This window comes from Varanus komodoensis, unplaced genomic scaffold (genome assembly GCF_004798865.1).
Source record: "Varanus komodoensis strain SLA01 unplaced genomic scaffold, ASM479886v1 scaffold24, whole genome shotgun sequence".
NCBI lineage: Eukaryota > Metazoa > Chordata > Lepidosauria > Squamata > Varanidae > Varanus > Varanus komodoensis.
The window spans coordinates 13,470,438-13,488,637 of NW_025335641.1; the positions used below are offsets into that span (position 1 = coordinate 13,470,438).

The following is an 18,200-nucleotide window of genomic DNA, read 5'->3' on the forward strand; positions in this document are numbered from 1 at the left end:
TTGCTGGGGTTACGGGTGCAGCATTCCCTTGAAATTTGAAAAACTGCACCCCCCACCCCAGCTTGCCTGCATCTCCTCTTTGCAGCAAGAAAATGGCAGAGATTTCCCTCTCTGGATGGGCAGGGCAGGAAGGCTCTGGGGGCCTCCCTCTCTCCCCTTTCACTTCCTCTCTATGGTGATGATGATTTTTTGCCATATTTCTTTTAAATGAATAAGCTTTATGGCAGCTCATTCACAAGTACACATTGTTCATAACTCAGGGACTGCCTGTATACATCCCACATCTCCCTCATCATCTGATTAATGTCATATGTTTTAGAGAAAAGGCACTGAAACCTAATGCTTGTCTATTTAAAAGCAAGTTCTCTTGATTCAAAAGGAGAAGGGGGCGGCAGAGGATGAGGTGGCTGGACGGGGTCACTGGGGCAGTGGGTGTGGGCTTAGGTGGACTCCAGGGATGGTGGAGGACAGGAAGGCCTGGAGGAATGTTGTCCATGGGGATGTGATGGGTCGGGCACAACTATGTGACTAACAACAAGAACAACAACAACAAACTCTAAGTTAGGGATGACTGCAGCCTGAATGTTGGTTTATATTGATAAATATAATCAGTAAATGTATTTAAAGAAATTAATGGAATAGCCACTGATTCTGGTAAGTATTCTGGGTGTACCTTAAGAGAAAGCTGTCATGCCGCTTTCCTTTTGCACTCCCTTCCTAATTAATAAAACAGGCACTTGCAGTCACTCAGCCATCACTTCCAGGGGATCTTGCTTTCACACAAGGATGCTCAGAAATGCAGCCCTATCTGAATTGTATTTTTGTTGCAGGAGTTTTTCAGTGTGTTCAGTTCAATCCAGTCCGTTCAGTTCAGTTGGAACCTTGCTTCTATCAAAAGAATGATGCCCATTCTTACCAAGGAAACCCAAACTATTTATTTTTGGGAATAATGCAGTGGATACCCAGAACCACATATATCAGCCATTACAACCACCATCTTAATAAGGCTTCATATGGCTACCCTGGAAGGCAGATGGCCAGTCTCCAAATACAAACTCTCTTCTCCCCACATTGGTTGGCACATTCGTCTATGTGATTGACTGAGATGAACCTCCTTTAGGATTCTAGTTTGCATGCCTGGTTGTAAGCGTACCACTTACTGTGTGGTACTATGATGTTTGTGTTAGCAGCTGAATGCTTTTATGCCAGGGAGGGATACCTTGATGAATATACAACACTAGTGCAGGAATTCTCCACATTTGTATCAGTCCATTGTATAATGAATATGCCATGCTATATGTCTTAGCACCGCAGGAAGAGCTAAGCAGCATGCCATAGAGGAGGCAAAAAACCGAGTGACCTCACAAAAATCAGTGGGCTATAACTGAATGGATAATTCAGCTTGCAGTTGTGCATAAGTGTAGTTCTGAATATGGAGCCATAAAGTGTGGGGCAAGATGCAGATTTTTAGACCCATTTCTATATATTCCAGTTACACTGGTATTGTGCATTATTAGCATTTATATGCCAGACTTTTTACCAAAGGCTATTCATGCGAAGCCCTGTCCTTGATGAACAGTCCTTCTTTGGGCAGCAATGCCCCCAAGAAAGCTCAACCTGTGGATTTTAATAACCAGACAGGTTATAGGGAATGCATTCAGTGCGATAACACATTTGAAAAAATCCTACTCCCTCTTCAACAGTGAGAGATAAACCAGGTATTCTTTTCCAGTCAAGAGTCTTCTAAATTGAAATATGATTTTCATAAGCCTTCCACCGGATACGACACTAACCAGTTAATGGATTTCCTGTTTTTATCAGGTACTCTGCTCACAGACAAAGTATTTAATATCCTGTCATTTGATGGCTGAAAATTTACCTCAAAGACTTCTTCATCAAGGATCCTTGTTCCAAAGACAGTGATGCCGTTGGTGTCGACAACCGCTTTGTCACTCCTGCCCAGGGGTTTCGTGATGTTCTTCTTACAGTCCACAATCATGGTAACAGATCTCTTCTCCACACTAATGGCTACCCGATGCCACCTAGCACGAGAGCAGAGTTCTTTTGTAAAATAGGAAACATTTTGCTTTTTTACCCTGTTTGCAAATTAAGCATTTGGATTTATTCCACATGAAGAAAAATGTCGGACGTGACTTCGCAACTAGCGACAACAACAAACCATTTATTGAAAACATTTGTAGTTCACCTTTCTCAATAAAAACCATGCATTCTGCCACCCAGCCATCAAAATAACAGCTTGATTAAGGAAATGCAGCTGCATGTGATGAGGGTTGCATACATTATCAGCTGATGCAGAGTCAAACTAAATGAGGATGGTTTTGGCAGCTCTCCTGCCAAAAGGAGTGATATATGAAATTGGCCTGAACAATCAGTGTCGATTTGAGTGAAAGGAGTCCTTGGTAAGTTGCAGTAGGGGCACTGGGGTAGCCTAGTTTTATGCTGCATAGCTTCAGACCCTCTAAAACCATCTCCGGGTTCTTATATTGCCAGGGCAGGAGGGAAGGAGGCTAATCAAAGAACAACCTGGCATGTAGACTGGAAGAATGAATACAGATGATGCTCCTATTACAATGTGTGTTCCTAAAGCTGACTGAGGAATGATGGGGGTTGTGGGACATTTTTTGCCTAAGCATGCATAGGTGTATGCACCAAGCCACCTGAATTAGGGATGTTTTAGGCATCTGCAACAGATGCAAATATGTTTGAATTTGCATGAATTCAAATGCATGTGTTTGATTTGCATGAACCTGAACTGTGGGTTCTGCAGCAGAGCATCTTTTCCTAAGTTGTACAAATTTAATGGATTTCCAGACTGGTCTTTTAAAAAAAATCCTTAATGTTGTGCAAATTTAGTCATAGAAAAATATGAAACCCTCCTTTTCAGCTTTGCAAGCAGATAGGCACAAGTTCAGCCCCTGGTAACTACTAAGGGATCCTTGCTATTCTTCTGGAACACGGTTTGTGAAACCCTGGTTTAGATCCCTTGGCATTAGGAGCTCGACTAGGTATCCCTACTCAACAGGAGTTCATCACTTACTTTCCGTCAGCGATATTGACTGTTCTGAAAAGGGGATAATCTTCTGGAGATGGCTTTCCATGCTGATCCTCGAACAGGAACACAGGCGATCTGCCAACTTCAATGCCGACTTGCTGAATGCCTTGTTCATTGTAGACAGATAAAAGAAAGGACTGGGTTCCTTTTTTAGGTTTTACTGTGAAGAGTATTGAAAAGTGCTCAGGAAAGTTTCCACCTGTCAAGAGAAAAATGCAGAGTCACAAATCTTGCAGTGCAGAAACAGGATTTGCAAGCACTTTTTAAAAATGCATGAGCAAGAGGATCAGGTTTTATTTCTTCTGTTAAAAAGAACTGATGCAAATTCCAAATACAAGGATATTTCTTTCCTTCCTTTCTTTTCTGTGCCTTCTTAATTTTTCATTCTGCTAAGTAAGTACTTAACTGAATTGTCAACAGATCCTGAATCATGATTTTGTTAAGTGTACAGTACAGGGTTCAAGTTTCAGTAGCCCATCTTATTTACTTGCAGTCCCCTGAGTACAAATGTATTTATTCCAAGGTAAGTAGCCTCCATCACCAGGCTTTGATTACAAATATACACCTTTGGAAGCAAGATCCAATGAAATGCCTGGAACATATACTGGCATGTGCTTCCCACTGAATTTAGCTGAGCTACCATTCATAAGAGAGCTTTATCTGTTGCATGCAGCCAGCGTAACACAGTGGTTGGAGCATCAGACTGGGACTCAGAAGATCTGGGTTCTAGTCCCCACTCAGGCATGAATTTCACTGAGTGACTTCAGACCAGGCACAGACTCTTTGCCTGACCTTCCTCACAGGGTTGTTGCTGTGAGGATAAAATGAAGAGGAGGAAGCTCATATTAGCTGCTGTGGGTTCCTTGCAAGAGGAGAAACAGTGAGGTATAAATGTGATATAATAATAATGCTTGTGCTGGCCTTTGAAAGCAAATTATCAGTCCCTTGATATTGTTCAATTTGTTGCACAGAGAATGAATAAACAGTACTGGTAGATAGATTCTGGCTGGGAGAGAAGATGGGTGGGAGAAGGAAAGGGGACCCTTAGACAATTTTTAGGGGCCACAGGTTCATTTCCTGAGAAGATACTGGTCAGGGAATTGCTCCCAGGAAGCAAGAAATCAGAACATTCAATCAGATCAAAAGAACAGAAAGAAAACTTCTGATGTAGGAAGCAGAAATTGTTTGGCAGAAATGAATACAAAAGCCCTCCTGATGCTCTGAAGATGGAGGGAGGGAGGGAGAGAATAAGTAAACACGATAAAGCCAAGTGCAAGAGAGGCAGAAGAAGGAGAGAAGCAACAGACAAAAGAAAAGAAAGCCAGCGTTATACAGGAAAGAAACACTCAGTGCAGTTGAACTGGAGAACTGATTGGCAGAGCTGGACCAAGGACAGTAAGTTATTGCTGGTCAAGGGACCTGAGAAAAAATAGAGACATGCTCTAATTAGATTAGCCAGATGAATTTATCCCTGCTTACTCCATTACCCTGTTGCTCATATGGCTTTGTGCATGTTGAGTGGGCATCTATTCAGCTTTCTTTTTCCTACTGAAGTTTTTCTTTGGTAAAATTTAAGCATTAATAATTGAAATTTTGTGGCCTCTTGTTTTTGTACCACCCTCAGAGCGCTGAGTCCTAATAAGTTTGGAGGTTGGAGGTGAAATAAAGACTTCTACTTGGTGGAGGCAGAAAAGCCTGGGAAGAGAAGAGAGCAAAGGGAGTGTGAGCACAATGGCTGGCTTGCTTTCCATTCCATTCATGAAGCAGGGCAATCCCAGGCCATGGCACGAGGTCACAGGGCCTGTTCACAGATCACCACAGCCCACTGTGGTTTGATTTCTCCATAGAAGCTTTCACATCTCAACAGACACCCATGGGGTTGTCTAACCCTCAAGCAACTTATGCCATTTCATGTGACACAGCAAGCCACACACCCATGGGCGTCAGAGCAAAATGGCGCTGTGGAACTCTGGCATGATGCAACCAGCACCACAAGGTGGTGAGTCCTGTCTGGAGAAAACATTCACAATCTGGGTTGTGTTGCGTTACTCTCTGGTGACCTGATCTGTGTTTATGAGTACGGCTAAGTGGAGGAGGGTTTGTGACCACATGGCATAGCTGAACTCATCAAGGCCAGTCAAAGTCCTTTATGCAGCTAGAAGAAAAGACCGAGTTTAGCATCCTCTTTTGAAAGTCAAAATTAGAATAGTTTAGCATCCCACTGGAATGGACTCCATCAAAATTTGCATTGAGGAAGATAAAATTGTCCGGGCGAGTCATTAAAATGACTTTATGGAGCTTAAGGAACATTAGATGCTCTACAGGTTTCAAATTGTTTAAGCTCCTTAAACCACTGTAAGTGAGAGAGGGCTTAAACAGATTACACCCATGGAAGATTCTGAAATATTGCAAACCTCTTAGAGCCTGTCATGCCCTTGGATATGTTCGTGAAAGCTTGATTTGTAAGATGGACACATTCCCCAGTTAAAAAGCTCTAGGTTTTTTTTTCTCCCTAGCCTTATTTCTAGGTTGTGGGAAGAGCACATTTAATTATTTATTCATACATGTATTTATTAATTTTAGTGGTATGGCATTTATTTCAAGATTAAATACTGCAACTTCATTTCATAGTATGTTACAATCTGAGAAAGAATCTGAGATATTAAATACACAACTCACTTAAGTGACATAGAAATACCAATTCCTTTAATACATGCACATTAAAGAAATACCAGGCACCTTGCAATCAAGTCAGCCCCAAAGAAATAACAATATGGAGCTGTGCATTAAACTGTTATCCACTCCCTCTGTGTAAAATTGAGTATGCCGGTGATATGGACCACTGAGAACATGGACCTCCACATTAGCAGTGTAGGACCTCTGAGCTATGAATCCTGGTGACAGTTATAGCTTGAAGAGGGAGGGAGGGAGGGAGGGGGATGGGGTTCTAACTTTCATTGTTTTAAAATGGGAAGATAAATGCTAAAGGATAAGAATGCACAAGACTTGTTTCAGGTGGTTACAGGAAAGAGCATACGGAACCTTCACACCAATGCTGGCTTTCAACCTCAGCTTCCTGCTGCTAGGCATGAACTTCTCTGGTAGAGCCTGTGTAGAAGGAAGCACCAGAAAGTGCTAAGGAAGTGATAGGAGAGGCAAATCCAAAATTGGTCAGATGGGGATAATTCGCTTCGGCGAATGGGGCGCCATAAAAATGTCTTAATAAATAAATAAATAAAAATAATTTATTAAAGCACATACAAATGCTCACTGTATTTCAGTCCTAGTTGGAGACTGTTTATGATGGATGTTGCATGAATATGACCTTCAAGGGGTCTGGATTTGCTCAACACTATACCTGGGCAGACAGTGGGGTTAGTTCCATGTCTGAGGTGGGGTGGGGGGAGCTAGAACCCTAGTCTGAGTCCTGTGCTCTTAACTACTATACCACACTAGAAATGTGGACCTTGTTGTGTTGGCCAAGCACCAAAATATATTTGAGCTATCTTGACTGAAGATGTGTTCAGCCCTATGGGCATACACAAGTTGCCTCCTCAGTGGATCCTTTACCACAAGGGTGAGCAGATGGTCAATCTTTAAGTGTTTTTGAGTTCAACTCCCAGAAGCCCCTGCAAACATGGCCAGTGGGCAGGAACTCTGGGGGAAGAATATAAATCCACCCAGCCCTGCTTTACACAACACCCAGAGCAAAGGATCCTGCCATAATGTGCTTATTCACTGCATGGAGGTTGGGACTTTGTCTTCCGACCTCACTAACACATTGCTGCATCTCTCTGGGCCCACTCCCAACACCCTCATGCAGAGCGAGATGCCTGAAAAGGGGCACCTTTCTAGATTTACAGCTGTACTTTTGCAAGAGACCCCTTTCACCCCCCACTTAAACATCCACACAAAGACATGGAGAAATGTACAGAATCTAGATCTATTATTGCAAATAGGTTGCATCTTTTCGAAGTTTCACTTGATTTCTAAATCAACTTTGCTCCAACCACATTTTTACTTTAACTTTATAAATGTTAATGTTAAGAACTATTAAGAAAATCAAACAGTTGCTCTAGAAATAATTAGTTCACGTCAGATGATTTCTAATTCTGTTTTGAGTCCATTTTTAAATCCTGGGCTGTTTTGTTAGTTTGAAAAGGCCCCATAAATGTTGCAATTGGAGAAATTTGTTTCACTTTCCTGTATTATACAAAAAGGAAAAAGGGACTGAGAAGCAAAAAAGAAACTCTATTCACCCTCACTGATGTGTACAATAAGAACTTGTCCTTTGTGTGTGTGCAACATTTCTTTCAAAGCTTTTATTACTGTATCACACCTTTTAGAAAGCTGAGTTTGCACAAATGAACAGACCTGCATGAAGGAGAGACACAGAACTTCAGAGCTGGAAGGACCTGAACACCTGCCTTGTCTGAACTCTTAATCTAATGTAAAAGATATGCTGAGAATGCTTAAGACAGGTGGCATCAATTCATCTTGTCTAGGCATGCGCTTTAAGTAAGATGTGCTTGAAACGCTGTGGGAAGTTCCCAGATGGAAATCTTGCAGCTTTCTTTCAAATTAGGTAATGTTTACATTTATCTTTATAACAACAACATCACATTTCTATCCCACTCTTTCTATTTATTTATTTTGTTTACTATATTTATATCTCATCTTTTTTCCTTTCAAGGAACGCAAGGTACTTTGCATAATTCTCTCCCTTCTCTTAATCTTATCCTTCCAACAATGACTCCCTAAGCAGGTTGGGCTGGGAGTCTGGACCGAAGTCCCCCAGTGAGCTCCATGGCTGAGTGGGGACTACTACCTGGATCTCCCAGGTCCTCAGTCCAACTCTCACCAACATACCACACTGACTTTTAAGGAAATTGTCTGCTCATATGCGTACGATAGAATATCATCAAATGGTGATATCTGAAGAGACTTCAGAATGGTAAAGGGACATGGGGGTGCCCTGGTAGTTGTTAGTAGGGTGGTGGTAAGGTCCTGCCATTATAAACCTCAAACAGAGAGATTCCATCACTGCTAGGCTGCTTCTACGGGGACATAAGATCACTCATTTTCCTAGCTCCAGGATCAGACAATTGCTTGACTCATGGAACCAAGAACCTGCATTTGGAAGCTTCCCCTCCTCTGTTGACAGTGAAAGAATTGTGCTGGCTGCTTCTCCAAGGTCACAAAAGCAACCATGAAGAAGGGCTTTGATGGGCAAGGAAGGGAGGAGAGTGGTGCTGCCCAGATGCGACATATCCTCAGCTCCTCAGCCTCCTCCCATCCCCTCTGAAGTGCCACAATCGGACAGCTGAAATCAGCTGTCTCACTGTTTTGCAGGGCTTGAAGAGCAGGGGGCAACCTTCACCTCTGCACTGTTCCCACTGTGCAGGAGATGCCTGTAATCTGCTGAGTTCAGAGGATTATGAGCAGCCTCACTGGATTGTGCCCAAAATCTATTGCTTATAAAAATTACATCTGTTGAGCAAATCCCTCTGAAACATGGTGTCCATCCGCCCTACCAGGAGTGAGCAATCTGCAGCCTTCACTCCAATTTCGTCAGCCCTCTGCCAGTGCTCAGTTGTGACTTCTGAGAAAAGTGATCTGTCCCTTCCCTGGCTGCATGGGAAGGAAACCAGGGAAGGGGTGGCAGAAAGAGAGAAAGAGCAGAAGGAGAGAAGAGGAGAGGAGAGGAGAGGAGAGGAGAGGAGAGGAGAGGAGAGAAGAGAAGAGAAGAGAAGAGAAGAGAAGAGAAGAGAAGAGAAGAGAAGAGAAGAGAAGAGAAGAGAAGAGAAGAGAAGAGAAGAGAAGAGGAGTCCAGCTGAAATAAAATCATGATCTCATCTGGGCCAACTTGCAGTTTCAAACATACTAGAAGAGGATGGGATTCCAAACTGCAATGGTAAATTTCTTTTCAAAACCAGAGAAATTCATTTATTGTTGTTATTATTAAACACACACACCTGTGACTATTTAACACCAGAGTTAAGGCTATCTCATATTGACTTAAGCTCCACAAACGCAAGAAATTGGAAGCTAGAGAATCCTTCACCATCCTTATATTGGTTTAACATTGAAGAGATGTTTGTGATGCTACAGTAAATCTGAATTAATCCTTTATTATGAATTAGGAACTATAATGTTAATGAGAGAGAACCTTTTTTTTCACTAGCACTTTGAGATTTCTACCAACAGGTATGCTATAAAACATCTGTGGTTGCTTGAGAGGGATAAATCAGGTGTTGCAGTTGAAAATACATGATGTGGGATATGCATATCCAACATTTTTTTCTTGATTCATATGGCATACTTTCAATTTCAAAAGAGAAAAGATGGTGGTGTAAGGTATATGAGCTCAAGTGTCTACTTCGATATAGAGCCAATGTGGGTTACAGTGTTGGCCTGGAACTCAGGAAATCTGGGTTCTAGATCACATTCAGCCATGAGGTTCATTGACTCCCAGCCTAACCTACTGGGAGGTTTCCTCCTCAAAACCTTCCTCCTTGTTTTGAGGAGGAAATAAAGAGAAGACAGGTTCTGTCAGCTGACTTGGGATTCTCAAAGGAAAAAACTGGGATACTGATATCATTATTGTTGTTATTAACTAGGGAAAGTTGAAGGAAGAAGAATAAAAGGAAGACCAGATAAGAGAGGGATGGATGCCATAAAGGAAGACACAGCCTTGGACCGGCAAGGCAGGGCTCTCATGGGTAGGACATTCTGGAGAGGCTTCCATTCACAGGGTCACCATCAGAGATAATTTGACAACACATAACAGCAATAACAGAGGCACTAACAGACTCTCAGCCCAACCTACCCCACAGGGTTGCTGTTGTGGGGATAAGATGGAGGAAGAGATGTAAGCTGCCTTGAGCCCTTTGTAGGAAAAAGGCAGGATATAAATCGAAAAATAAAATAAATAAATAAAACTTACAAAAGCACTGAAACATTAAAAATTTAGCAATCCATTTCTGCTCAAAAACCCACTCCTCACTGTGTACTGTGAAGATGCACCTTTTCTTAGTGGCTCTTAAAAATCTCTGTAACAAGTTTATTTTCAAAACACTGCTACAGGAACAAGACCTCAGATCATCAGCATCGATGGCACTCTCACCTATTACTGGATCAGAGCAAACTCCCGTATCTCCCTGCTTGATCCATCTTCCCTATTACCGGTGTAAGAAACAGTCTTATGTCAAGACTCTGGAGGATTCAGTAAAGCAGTAAAATTGATAGGCAATACAGGACCAAGGCAGTGCAAAGCATCTCCCCTGCCCACCCGCCCGCCCACCCTCTAGGATAGGACTGGTTTTGAAACTTAAATCCTGCCTGAATCAACTTTCTCTTGCAATTGACTGGCTCTGTAGAGCTGGAACCAGCATGAGAGAGCCTTAGCTCAGCTCTTAAATTAGCAGGTTTTTAAAACCATATTGTCTGCCAAAGCACCAGTTTTTTATGGGGGGGGTTGTATCTGGATGTGCATCATGAAATTTAGACAAGTGCAAAATTTAAAAGATAACTGAGCTTCAATCTGAAAAATGGTCCAGAAGGTGCACGGAAAGTTTATCATAGAATCATCAAATCATACTGCTGGAAGAGACCTAGAAGGACATTGTGTCCAACCCCCTGCTCAATACAAGTCTCCCATCCAGATTCTAACCAGATCAGACCCTGCTTAAAACCCAGGATTAGACAGGATCAGGAACTTCCGGCCATATGGAAGTTTACTTTGAAATGAGGATTGGGTGAAATCTGTGAGCATCGCTAGCTCATGGAGCATAAATGTTCATTCCTTAGTGGAGTTCTGATGTAAGAAATCCTGCAGATGTCACAAAGGAGTGCAGCAAGGGACTTATTTGAATTTAGGTAAGAGCCAACTTACAGTGAATGACTGTATTTACTTTGGCATTCAAAACAGCAACTACAAAAATGAACAATTACTATACAGCTTCCTAATCTATTAACTGTTTTACAGTGTCATTCAAAAAGTTGAGGGGGACCTAACTGCAAGTTAAGAAAAGACTTATTTCCCTTTGAGGGAAGAGCCACCCTGCACTGCACTATCAGGCCTAGCTTTGGCCAAAGGTGCCTATTCTTTGCTAACAGCTTCTAAAAGGCAATGGTCCAATGACCATTCAAGCATTTTCAATGGCAAGGTCACTGCAATTCAAGGCTGAATGACAGTTCCGTTCTACCAGAAGTTCTTATTCATGTAAGTGAGCCCTTTTTAGACTCTCTGGCTAGAGTATTAGATGGCAGGAAAACACAGATAAATCAACGGAACCCTGTAATACTGTTGAAGAGCAAGTCTGAAGAGAAGCCAAGTTTGTTTGAAGCAACACATGTCACTGTTCCTGACAAGCTTAGAGCTATTTTCCTTACTGGTCATAGCATGTTACCTGCTGTTCAAACAGGCCTGGTTTACACATGATGACAAGCCAAAACAAGGATTGAGTATGGGTTGCTGTTAAATCATGGATTGCTTCTCTATGCAAACCCAGTACAATGGCTTCATAGAATAATAGAGTTGGAAGGGGCCATCAGACGATTGGGTCCAACCACCCCCCACCCCACTCAGAGCAGAACTCCAAGTTAAACCATCCCTCTCAGATGGCTGTCCAGGTGCATCTTGAATGCCTTTAGTGTGGGAGAAGACACAACCTCCCCAGGTAAGTGGTTACATCGTCATGCTGCTCTAACAATCAGGAGATTTTTCCTGATACCTAGCTGGAGTCAGGCTTTCGGTAACTTTCTGTAATCAGCCCTTTATTCCACATCCCACATGCTGGGATGATCAAGAAGAGATCTTGTCCTTTCTTTTTGTGACAGCCTTTCAAGTACTTGTAGAGTGCTATCATGTCCCCCCTCAGTCTTCTCTTCTCGAGGCTAAACATGCCCAGTTCTCTCAATCTCTCCTCATGGGGGTTTTGCTTCCAGTCCCCAGATTGTCCTTGTTGCCCTCCTCTGAACCCTTTTCAGCTTGTCTGCATCATTCATAAACTATGGTGCCCAGAATTGGGCACAGTAACTCCAGGCAAGGGAGGCGTAGCCAGAGTTGAGTAAAGGAAAACTAGTATTTCACATGATTTGGACATGAAACTTCTATTCATGAAACCTAAGATAGCATTTGTCCCTTTTGCCACCGTATCATATTGTTGACTAATATTCAGCTTGTTATCTATAACAATTACAAATCCTTCTCACTTGCTGCTGAACAAGTATTCCCCATCTTGCAATGATGCCTTTGGTTTCTTTTTCCTAGATGAAGAACTTGGCATTTGCCCCTATTGAATTTCATTCTGTTGTTTTCAGCCAAATGCTCCAGCCTATCAAGCTTATCTTGAATCTTATTTCTGTCCTCCAGGGTATTAGCCATCCATCCATTTTTGTGTCATCTGCAAACCTGATATTGTTTTGCACTTTGTCATCCAAAACATTCATTAAAATGTTGAAGAGGACTGAACATTTTGATACCCCACTTATTACCATTCCCCCAGTTTGAAAAGGTGCCATTGATAAGCACTGTTTCAGTCTGATTCTCTACCCAACTGTGGATCCACCTGATAGTAGTTCCATCTAGCCCACTTTTAACTAGTTTGCTAATCAGGATATCATGGGGCACTTTTATCTAAAGCTTTGCTGAAGTCAAGATATATTATGTTCACAGCATTCCCACAGTTCATCAGGTAAATTACACAGTCAAAAAATGAAATCAGATTAGTCTGGCAGAATTTGTTCTTAAGGAATCCACATTGGCTTCTAGTAACCACTGCATTGCTTTCAAGCTATTTGCAGACTGCTTTATAATCTGCACCAGAGTTTTCCCAGGTACTGATGTCAGATCAACTGGTCTGTAGCACCCAGGATAAATCAGGTGATAAATCTTTTTCCCTTTCTTGAAGATAGGGACAACATTTGCCCTTCTCTAGTCATCCGGCACTTGCCCTGTCCCCCATGATTTCTCAAAGACAGTGGTTCTGAGAATGCTTCTGTCAGTTCTTTGATGACTCTAGGATGGAGTTCAATGGGCCCTGTAAATTTGAATGCTTGCAACCCAATTAGATGATCCTTAACCATTTGCCTATTAATTCTGAGCTTCCATCCTTTTCCTTCAGCTTCCCCTTCATTAGGAAGGTCATAGAAGTTCTTTTGGGAGAAGACTAAGCCAACCACTTCTGCCAGAGGAGGTTTCCAAAGCATGGCCTGGTACAGTTTTGTTGGAAAAAATTAAGTTGGTATAGCTCAAGGATGTTAACAAGGTCCTTGGACAGGTTCATGCAACCACATCCATATTGGATCTTTGCCTTACTTGGCTTATAAAAGCTAGCAGAGAGGAAACAGCTGGTACAGCAAGATCAATGCGTCTTTACAAGAGGGAGTTGCCCCATGCTGCCTTAGAGAAACAGTGGCAAAACCACGCTCTGAACCTAGAAGATCCTAATAATTTTAGGCTAGTGGGAAATGTTCCCTTCCTGGTCAAGGTCACAGCCAACCAGCTCCAGGTGCTCTTGGATGAGAAGGATTATCTGGATCCATTTCAGTCAAGGTTCAGGCCAGGTTTAGCACAGCAACAGCTTTGGCCATCTTATATGATGAAATAAGCTGGAAAAAAGGACAGGGTGAGTGTGACCCTGTTGATACCCCTGGACCTCTAAGCAGCTCCCAGTGCTATTGACCATGATATTCTTCTGGGATGTGGGAAGTGCTATATTGCAGTAGTTCTCTTCCTGCTTTGATGGTTGATTGAGGGTGCTACTTGGAGAATGCTGCTAGGCCCCATGGATTCTCCAGTATGGGGTTCCTCAAGAATTGTCCCTGTTCCCTCATGCTTTTCAAAATCTATATGAAACTGTGGAGTGGCATCATCAGGAGTTGCCATCAGTATGATGAGGGCATGCACTTCTATTTCTCCTTTTCATCTTCTGTGGCCAGGATGTAAATGTGCTAAATCCGTGCTGGCTGTGACGAAGGACTGGTTGAGGATTCACAAACTGAAGCTCAATCTGGACAAGACTGAGATGCTGTTGGTGGGCAATCCCTCTGATGCAATGAAGGTCACCCAACCTGTTCTGGATGGAGTTGCAGTACCCTCTGAAGGAGCGAGTTCTTAGCTTGGGATCCGCCATGGCCCCAATGGCAAGCAGTACCTTCCACAAGCTTTGGTTAGTGGCCCAACTATGCACCTATCTGGATACACATACCCTGGTTTCAATAATCTGCTCATGGTAATCTCTAAACTACTGCAATGCACTCTATGTGAGTTTGTCCATGAGACTGTTCAAAAGCTGCAACTTGAGCAAAATATGACAGCCACTTCAATACTTGAGACCAATAGATCTGAGCAGACAACACCAGTTCTGGCACACTTGTTTTGGCTGGTCTGAATGTAGGAAGCCCTATATGGCTTCAAACTGCAAAACTTGACAGATTGCCTCTTCTAACCTCCATCTACCTGGGCACTGTGCTCAGCATCTGAGGCGTTCCTGCAAATGCCATCTCCAAGGGAGTCCTGCTTGGCAGCAACATAGTGGGCAGCGAGGGGTGGGGGTGTTCTTTGCAGTAGACTCTAAATTATGAATGATCTCATTAAGACCTGCCAAGCATCAGCTCTGCTATCTTTTAGTCACCAAGTTAAGACTGATCTCTACATCAAGGCAGTTAACATTTCCAAATCACACATGGCAGGCTAGTGGCAGTTATTTTTAGCACTTCTGGTGGTATAGACTTGCCAGAGAACAGGGCATGTTCAGCCTTGAGAAGAGAAGACTGAGTGCAGACATGATATCTCTCTACAAGTACCTCAAAGGCTGTCACAAAGAGGAAGGTCAAGATCTCTTCTTGCTAATGCCAGAGTGTAGGACATGGAATAATCAAGTCAAGTTGTGACAACCCAGATTCAGGCTGGACACCCGGAAAAGCTTCCTCACTGTCAGAGCAATACAACAGTGGAACCAGCTGCCTAGAACAGTGGTGGGCTCTCCCATACTAGAATCATTAAAAAAGAAGCTGGACAGCCATCTGAGTGCGAAGGTGTAACGTGGTGTCCTGCAACAGCAGAGGGTTGGACTCAATGGCCTTCATGGCCCCTTCCAACTCTACTATTCTACGATTCTATGGTTGCTTAAATTGTTAAAATTTGGCTTTGAATATGAAGTGAAATGTTATCTTGTCCTTACTGTTATTATATTTTATATTTTATCTTACTGTATTTTAACAACTGTTGCACACTGCCCAAAGAGCTTTAGTTCTTTGGAAGTACAAAAATAAAATCAATAATACTCATATTCATAATATTCATGCAATGGCCAATGGCATGCAAAAAAATTTCAGCTTGCCCTGTTTTACATTGCAATGCATGAACTAAGGAAAGCTGGTTTAGTTTCTTGTAACAACAACTTTGCAAGGCCAGCTAGAATACTCTCTCCTTAGCCACAATATCTTTGGCGAAAGCCAAACGTTCAGTACAGATGACAAATACATGCTAGACAGGAACGTCAAATGCAGCATCCTGCAAGCCTTTTCTGACAAAAGCAGACTAGAAACTTCTAGCTTCTGGTCAGACTCAGCACAGATAGAACTCGGAGATTATAGGCCTCAAAGGCCACAATAACACTGTAATGGGCAAAAGGATACAAACCATTTTGTGGCAAAAGGATACAAACCACAATTCCACAAACACTAGAAGCCTTCTGCTTTACAACAACAAATTCTTCCATTTGTGATATCCCCACCAAACTTTTCTGAAGCTACTGTATTACTCACCACAATCCATCTACAAGGTTGGGTTGTTATATATTGTGGTATTAAACCACACTTTTCCAGTTTAAATGCAACGGAAATCTGGGTTCAGAAAGCCAGAGCTATTCATCCAATACATGCTGACACAGGGAGGAGGGAAGGATAGGAGAAAAGGTATCATACCAATTTTGTCTGCTATGCCTGAGCATCTCTCAAGTGGTTTAATGGAGTAACATATCACTTTCCAAAGTGGGGTGTTCTAATTGACATAAATTATTTCAAAACCATCTGAAATGTAGATTCTGCAAACCCTAAGTTTTGCAGCAAGGCAAAAATCTCTCCTTGCCTCAGCTGTTTTGAAAAAAATAAAAACTTCTAATGGTTTAATGAAATAACTAGGAAAAATGAAAGAATCAAAATCAAAAATCAAAAAATCAAAAGTCTGATGCACTTAATGCATTGTTTTCATCAATTTTAATTGCCTCTGTAAGCCACCAGATTAATTTTAGAAGAAAGGCAGGGTACAAATAAGATAAATAAGCACACATAATAAAATGAAAATCTGTCCAATTTGATGGTTATCCTTCTATCTTGTGGCAAACTAAATTATAATGATAGTTTTATGACAGGGGTATTGAACCAAATCCACCTCTTCTTGGGTACCATCTGACCTGAAAGATGGTCAACATCCCTGCTTTATCATCTGGAAATTAGAAAAGCAAAGTGAAGATGATGGCAAACACCAAAGATCAACATATGTATAATGTGTTTTAATGTTACTATGTCTCATGGTTTTGTTTCTTATCGTTATTTATTTTTATCTGTATTTTAAATATATTTATATTGCACACTGTGAGCCACCCAGAGCGCCTTTGGCTATGGGGTAGTATACAAATGCAATAAATAAAATAAAATATATCAACACTGTGAGTTATACATACATTTACAAATATACATGCACACTCACCTGGATACAATTGTTTGGTTGGGGCACTGAGCTGTGCAGTTTTTGAAACTTTGTAAGCAACATCTGATCCTTTGGAATTCCTTCTGTTTATGCAAAATCCTGCTGTTTTTGATATTCCTTCTGGCAAAGTATGAAACTCTAATGCTTTGAGCACATCAACTGGTTCAGCTGCAAAACAAGAGAAAGAAGAGGAAAACAGATTATGAACGCCTCTCCTGAAATATTGCCCACCTTTTAAAATCTGAACTGTCTTCAGGTCACTTGTACAGAGTCATGTTATTGCAGCAAAAAAGCTCTGATGGGAGATGAAATGACATGAAAGCCAAACAGTCCCATTGGTCTCATAGCAGGGCTGGCCTGGGGCTCTCTTGCTTTTGCTTTGTTTGATCAGAGGCCAGGACCTGGTTACCTTGCATCAAGACTGCGTACAACAGGCTTGTCTCCTTCCACTCTGCTAATTATAAATCTGTCTTGTGCTCCAGCTCAGATGCAGAACCAGGGAAGTGGATGAAGCAGCAGGAAAGTGGTCAGAGTATGAACACCTGATTGCAGATCCCCAGCTAATGGGGTGGGGTTGGCTAGCCGGGGAAGGAGTCAAAGGCAGGAACAACCATGGAAATTCAGGAAAGAAGGGAGGGGAATCAATAGGAATCTCACTGCCCTCCCTTCCTGTTTCAAGCATTCCATTTTCATCTGACTTCACAGGATGGATATCAAAGCTGTACAAGGACCTTTAAAGTCTGGCAGTACAGCAGTTAGAAATCCATGCTGCAAAGAGGCAAAGTAATTTCATACATTTTCCTCTGTCTCGTATTTTATTTTTGTCTTAGAACAAAAGAGCTCATATAAAAGCATGCCAGTCACAGAGGTCAGGATCTGAGTCCAGAAAAGGGAAACAACTAACTCTCCACAAGGGTGTGACATGGCGTAATGACTCCGATCGGAAAGCTGTAACCCTGGACAATGCCATGGGGTGCATCAGCAAAAGACAGCTAATGATTGCAATCCATTGGCCAGAGACAGAGAAAATGACAGCACATAAGACCATCCCTGCTGGATCCGTCCAGACATCCATCTAGTCTAGTATTCTGTTCACCCAGTAGCCAGCCAGTTAACCCACAAGGAGAAATTGAGCACAAGAGCACTCTTCCATCTAAGTTCTCCAGCAACCGGTGTGCATCAGCTTGTTGCCTTGGGTACCCAACGCCACCTACAGACTATTGAACTTATTTTCAACAAACGTGTGCAGTTCCTTTTTAAAGCCTTCCAAATGAATGGCCATCATCACATCATGTGGTAGCAAGTTCCAAGGTTTAACCCCTTTCCCTCCCCTTTATCTGCTCTGTTTAATCTGTTCCCCTCCATTCATTTGTGACCTCTCACCAATCAGTTTCATGTTATGACCTTGAG

The 18,200-nt window shown here is 42.2% G+C and overlaps 1 protein-coding gene across 1 annotated transcript in view; it reads right to left on the reverse strand.

Annotated features, from left to right (window-relative positions):
• Positions 1-17,206, reverse strand: part of COL11A1 (collagen type XI alpha 1 chain) — a 229,207-nt gene extending 212,001 nt beyond the window's left edge. Inside the window, exons 1-4 of the mRNA XM_044432252.1 lie at positions 17,200-17,206; positions 16,791-16,958; positions 3,059-3,272; positions 1,880-2,042 (exon numbers count right to left, since the gene is read on the reverse strand). Coding sequence (XP_044288187.1) covers positions 1,880-2,042; positions 3,059-3,272; positions 16,791-16,958; positions 17,200-17,206 — 552 coding nt within the window. The remainder of the gene's footprint in view (positions 1-1,879; positions 2,043-3,058; positions 3,273-16,790; positions 16,959-17,199) is intronic.
• Between the last annotated feature and the right edge of the window lie 994 nt (positions 17,207-18,200).